Source organism: Canis lupus, chromosome 13 (genome assembly GCF_048164855.1).
Source record: "Canis lupus baileyi chromosome 13, mCanLup2.hap1, whole genome shotgun sequence".
In the NCBI taxonomy this organism is placed as follows: domain Eukaryota; kingdom Metazoa; phylum Chordata; class Mammalia; order Carnivora; family Canidae; genus Canis; species Canis lupus.
In genome coordinates, this window is record NC_132850.1 from 33,920,874 (window position 1) to 33,926,518 (window position 5,645).

The 5,645-nt window shown below is 52.0% G+C and overlaps 1 protein-coding gene across 1 annotated transcript; it reads right to left on the reverse strand.

Moving 5' to 3' along the window:
• Nucleotides 1–1,301: 1,301 nt before the first annotated feature.
• BTG1 (BTG anti-proliferation factor 1) lies at nucleotides 1,302–3,895 on the reverse strand. The gene is made up of 2 exons (XM_072773060.1): nucleotides 3,416–3,895; nucleotides 1,302–2,621 (listed from the first exon to the last, which is right to left on the reverse strand). Exons 1-2 carry the CDS (start codon nucleotides 3,561–3,563, stop codon nucleotides 2,254–2,256), a joined length of 516 nt encoding a protein of 171 aa, XP_072629161.1. The 5' UTR covers nucleotides 3,564–3,895; the 3' UTR covers nucleotides 1,302–2,253.
• Between the last annotated feature and the right edge of the window lie 1,750 nt (nucleotides 3,896–5,645).

The window sequence follows — 5,645 nt, forward strand, 5'->3', positions numbered from 1 at the left end:
ATAATTTTCCATCTGAGAATAGGTTCTGTGACACAAGTTTTGGGTACCAGAATATATCCAACTCTCTGGATACCCTGCCTTCGGTTCCAATGATTTAGTGTGCAGAATTTTATCAACCACCTGGCTTCAAAGAAGTTAGCTGATAAGATGCAGGTGGTAAACACTCAGCGGTCAGAACGGGGGTGAGACGGGTGTAAAGACTATATACTACCTGTTGTTTTACTACAGTCAAGTTTGAAAAACTGGACGGTTTTCTCAAGGACACCCTGAAAAATAAAACCATAATCGGCAACGGGTTCCCATGTGCTGTGTTTTTACCGCAAATGCCCAAGAACGGCCTATAAAGTACCCAGACATGATCTGTATTCTAAATACCTGCGTATTCAGTTGGGTTTTCCCGTGTAGTCTACTTACTGCAAGATCAGAGTCCTTAATAAATCCCCAAATCTGCCTCTAATTTCAAGTAACCTAAATTGAGGACTATTTCCAGTGTGAACATGTTTACATAAATACCTCAAAAAGAGCCACTATACACTAAGCTACTAACTGTGGAGAGAGAAAAACTCCAAATTCCCGCAGCAATTTCCGCTGAAGAACCATGTTACCCCCTACAACCCAAGAACTGCCAACAAGTTTCCACCATATGGGGTCGTGGAGGGATCTTACACTCCAGCACTCACGTTTCATTTAGGTTTAGAACTTAGCTGAAAACAGAAGTCTGAAAACGAGGAACCGAGAACTCACATTTCAACTTTTGAGAATAAAAATTCATGAACGTACCTTTTGTTGAATTCCAGCTTAAGTGATTTTTATGTACATCTTGCAGCTGATGAAAGGCAAAAAGCAACCAATCTGCAGTGATTAGCCTGCTTCTTTTAAGACTACGGGTCATCTACCCCAGGATTTTCTAAATGAACAAGGATTCCGTGGGGGCAAAATAATTGTTTTTCAAAGGTGGGCCAGAATGGAACATTTAGATCTTCACTTCAACGGGGAAGCAAGGACATGCAATCCTTTTGAGTATCACTTTGTCTGGTAGATGTTACCTTTGTCTTTTATCCTCATTTCATGAGATTAGCCTGGGAATGTGTCCATGTTTTGACTTTAGAGATTAAAAAAAAAAAAGTTACCCCGTGTTTCCTCTAACACCTAAATATGCATGCACAGATCACTTTCACTTCTATCAAATGTTTCTCGGCATGACCAGTGTGCAACTGACATTCACATAGCTTATAGAACCTAAGTCTTCTGAGAAACATAGCTTTCAGAGCTGAGCCTCTATAATCATGACAAGAGATTGATTAAAATGCCAAGATAAGAAACAATTTATTATAGAGAGAAGAAAAATTTCTCATCCAAAATATAGAAATCTGTACAACTTTGCCACAATCAATATACATGAACTGTACAAATTTACACCAGTTCATAATTTACCAAATAAAAGATGACTAACAAAGTTCACAAAATAGATGGTGGTTTGTGGAAAAGACTTTTACCCAATTAAGTACAAGGAAAGTTACAAACCAGACCTCCACTTTCTAAAAATAAGAAGTTTACTCAGTCTTAGAAAACTACAAGCTAGCAAATGTACAGAGAGCTGGCTGGTGCTAACACCACAGTTGAGACAGTGTCTTTTGAAGGGTCTTTTTAAAAGCCTGTTGCCATGGCAGATTCTGGTCACTTGCTACTCTCAAGGCCAAAAACACAATACAAGGTCTGACCATTTCCCCAGGTCATGCTTACTAGGTTTGTCTTATGTACATTTATACATATTTAAGTGCTAGGTAAAAGTCTTGTCGAAATTTCCAGTACTACCATGTTTAAAATGTCGAGCTTTCCTATTGAGCTGCCAAAAAAGTTAACAATTTTCAAGTGTAATAGTGCAAATTTCCTCTGCAAGATCTACTGCAGAGAAAGGTTCTTTGAAATACAGATTTGCCTTAAAGGGGTTGATGGGAAAAATGTTTCGGTATAACATCTGGGAGAAACTGAAACCACCCTAGGACTTCACTCCCTAGCAAATAAAGTGATCGTTTACTTGGACTCACAGGCTATTAAATCATTGAAAGGTACTGTCCAAACTATGGCACTGTCACTTTAAAAAAAAAATTTTTTTTACCACTCTATCTTGTGCCAGATCTTCACAGCTGTGACATGGTTTAAATTCCATAATCCATCCCCAAGAGGAGCCCACCCAAAGCAAAAATCAAATTTATCCATCCATTATAAGATGATCCATCCATAGACTATATCTTAACCTGATACAGTCATCATATTGTAGTTTTTGGAAGGGCTTGTTCGGCCCAAGAGAAGTTCCTCCTTACAGCTGATTCTGCTGTCTACCATTTGCACGTTGCTGCTGTTTTGAGTGCTACCTCCTGCTGGCGAGGCTTCGTACAGCACGCAGATGGAGCCATCCTCTCCGATTCGGTAGGACACTTCGTAGGGGTCAACCCAGAGTGTGAGTTCACTTGGGAGCAGCCTGAACAGCTCCTGACTGCTCAGTCCAATCCGCTGCGCTGCCTGTCCAATCAGAGGATCCATTTTATGGTTGATGCGAATACAACGGTAACCTGATCCCTTGCACGGCTTTTCTGGGAACCAGTGATGTTTATAATGTTCTATAGGAAGACAGGAGGAGGAGGAGGAGGAAAAGAACAGAGAAACAACACTTAGATCGTTACTGTTACACATCCCGCCGCAGCCTCTTCCCGCTTCCGCCGGCTCCTCTGAGAAGTGAAAAATGTGAAGCCACCAACTTTTAAAAAAAAAAAAATGCCCAGCGTTGCCCTCGCGGGGCCGAGCGTGCGCGGGGCCGGCCGGCGAGCGCGCGGGCCTGGAGAGGGCACCCGGCGGGGCGCGGGGCGCGGGACAAACCCATTCCCAGGAACCGACCGGTCGAGGCGGCGGGGCGGCCCCGGCGGAGCCTCTACCTCCTCCGGCCCGGGAGCCGGGGGCCCGGCCCGGCCGCGCACAATGGGCCTGACGGCTTCGGCGGTGGCGCCGCCGGGCTGTTCACCCCGAAGGGGAGGAAAACCAGCAGCCCTAAGCCCCGCGCCGGGCAGGGCTGTAACCCGGCCGGGGACGAACCCGGTGATTAATGGGCCGCGGAGGGGGCGCGGGGAGACCCCGGGCCGGGCCGCCGAGCGCACGACGGGCCGGGGGGGGGGGGGCGCCGGAGCAACCCCAGCCCCGCAGCTCCTTTGTCCCGTCCGAGGGCCGCAGCTCCCGCCCGGGGGCCGTAGTTTCTTTGTTGCGCGCCCGTCCTTCTCCCCTCCGAGGGCCGGCCGCGGGGCGCGGGGCGCGGGGGGCCGCGGGGGCCTCGCCGGGACCCGCCGTTAGCGGCCGCCCCGACGGCCCGGGCCGCTCCCGCCCGCGCCCCCGCCCCCCCGCCCGCCCGGCGCGGCCGCCTCACCTGCCAGCAGCTCCTGCAGGCTCTGGCTGAAGGTCTGCAGCTGTCGCTCGCTCGTGAGCCCCTTGGTGCGGAGGAACTTGGAGATGAAGGACACGGCGGCGGCGATCTCGCCTATCATGGTGGCGGCCCGGGTGTAGAAGGGATGCATGGGGGCGGCGGGCGGGGCGGCCCGGGGCGGCCGGGGCTCGGCGGCGCGGCCCCGACGGCGGAGCGGCCACCCCGGGCTCCCTCGCGGCTCACAGGGCTGAGAGGAACAGAGGGCGGGAGGGGCGGGCAGCTACTTTTTTTTTCTCTCTCCTTTATAGTAAAAAAAAAAAAAAAAAAGTTATTTTCACGACAGGAGGCGGCAGGCGAGAGGAAGAGACGAGCGACGGCGGCCTGGTCACATCGCTCGGACTTCCCCAGCCGCCTCCGCGTCCAGCTCCGCAGCCTCCGAAGCTCCCGACAGTTGCATTTCCAGCTCGGAGGGGCGAAGAGATGCAGGCGCCGTGCGGTAGCTTTTATAGCGCCGAGAAAGGAAGTGGCGTAGCCGGGGGGGGGGACGGCCGGCCGCAGCCAATCCGGAGATCGCACCATTGTGACGTAGCGGATTCGGAGCCGGAGGGGGCGGGCAAAGGGAGCAGGGGGCGGGGGCCGGGGCCCGGCCGAGAGGGAGGGGCTGACGTAATCCGCTTGTAAACAAATAAACTCCCGAGCGGCGGCGGCGGCGGCGGCGGCGGGCTGGGCCGGGACGCGGGGGGCGGGGGCGGGGGCGGGGGGCCGAGCGCGGGTGCGCGAGTGAAAGCCCCGCCCCGGGCCGCGCTCCTCCCCCCGCTGGGGCGGCTGCGGGACGCGGGGCGCGGGGCCGGGGGCGGCGGGGCTCGGCCGGTCCGCGCGCGCGGGCGCCGGAGGTGCGGACCCGGAGGAGCGGCGGCCGCCCGGGGTCGGGGCCCGGCGCCCACGGGCTCGCGGAGGCGGAGGCGGAGGGGAGGCGCGGAGCGAAGGCTCCGTAAAGGTCTGACTGCAAAATACAGAAAAGGGCAGCTCGGGCTGCGGCCGCCGTAACTTCGGGGCGCAGAGGAGAGGAGCGCGGACCTTGGGGAATCCGGCCCCGCGCCGCCGGCAGAGCCCGGCACCCCAGATCCGTGTAGACGCGGCGCCCGTAAAGTTTAAGCGGAATTGGGGGGTGGGGAGGCAGTATGATGCCTTTTACACCGTTTATACCCTAACCAAAGATTGGCTGCTCTTCTTCCTCCCCCCCCCCCCCATCCAGTCCAAATAACTGTGGGGCCCTTAGAGTTCTGCTGCTCATTAGAAAAACAGAAAAAAATAAATAGTGAATTTGGAGCTTGTCAAAGTATTAGTCGTAGGCATCTGAGTTTACTGGAAACCCTACTGGCGAAACTAGAAAAGAAAAAAAAAAAAAAGAAGAAGAAGAAAAAAAAGGACTGTTGTACTAGGGCTGAGCCTGCTAAAATGATTAAGCCCAGGAGAGGGTTAAGCCTGACTCGGTTAAGGAGGAGGGGGCAGAAAAAGGGAGATGGTGAGTCCCGGCAGATGGAGGAAGCAAACAAGAGGCAGAAGTTGGACTCCACCAGATGGAAATAAATATCCTGAGTTGAGTTGGTCATCAATATTGCAAAACACACCACTTGGAGTTGTGTGTGTGTGTGTGTGTGTGTGTGTGTGTGTCTGTGTTTTTAAGTACTGAGCCAGCGGGTATAGAAATGAAGCAAAAGGAGGATGTTGCAAAGCGGAGGGAGAAGACATTTATTGTTTAAATGGAACACGTAAAACTGGGTTTGAAGGAACACCCTTGAGATTGTTTATTCATCCATACACAGTAATTAGTTACATGGGAACGTCCTAATTTTCTTTGGACGAATGCATCAAAAATAATGGTAAATGAAGTACCTCTGTGTCCTTCCAGGACTTTTCAGATAGAACTGTGCTTAAAAATAAAGATCATGGTCATTCATTGAGGACGTGAAACCCCTTATACTACGCAAAAAGGAGGTAGGGAAACAGAAGTAAATTTCTGGCGTGACCAGAGCCCCAGCACAAGGTCTTCTGATCTCCCTCCCAACCCCACCCGCCCTCAATCGTGTGCTCCGTTCATTTCCCTCACTTTATCAGTCATTTGAGCATGAGATGAGCAATCAAATGAAGGTTTTTCTCCTCCAAGCCTGGTCTCCAACTTGGACTGCTGATAATTCTGAGCTTCATTTGACTCTTCTGCAAAAAAAATTTA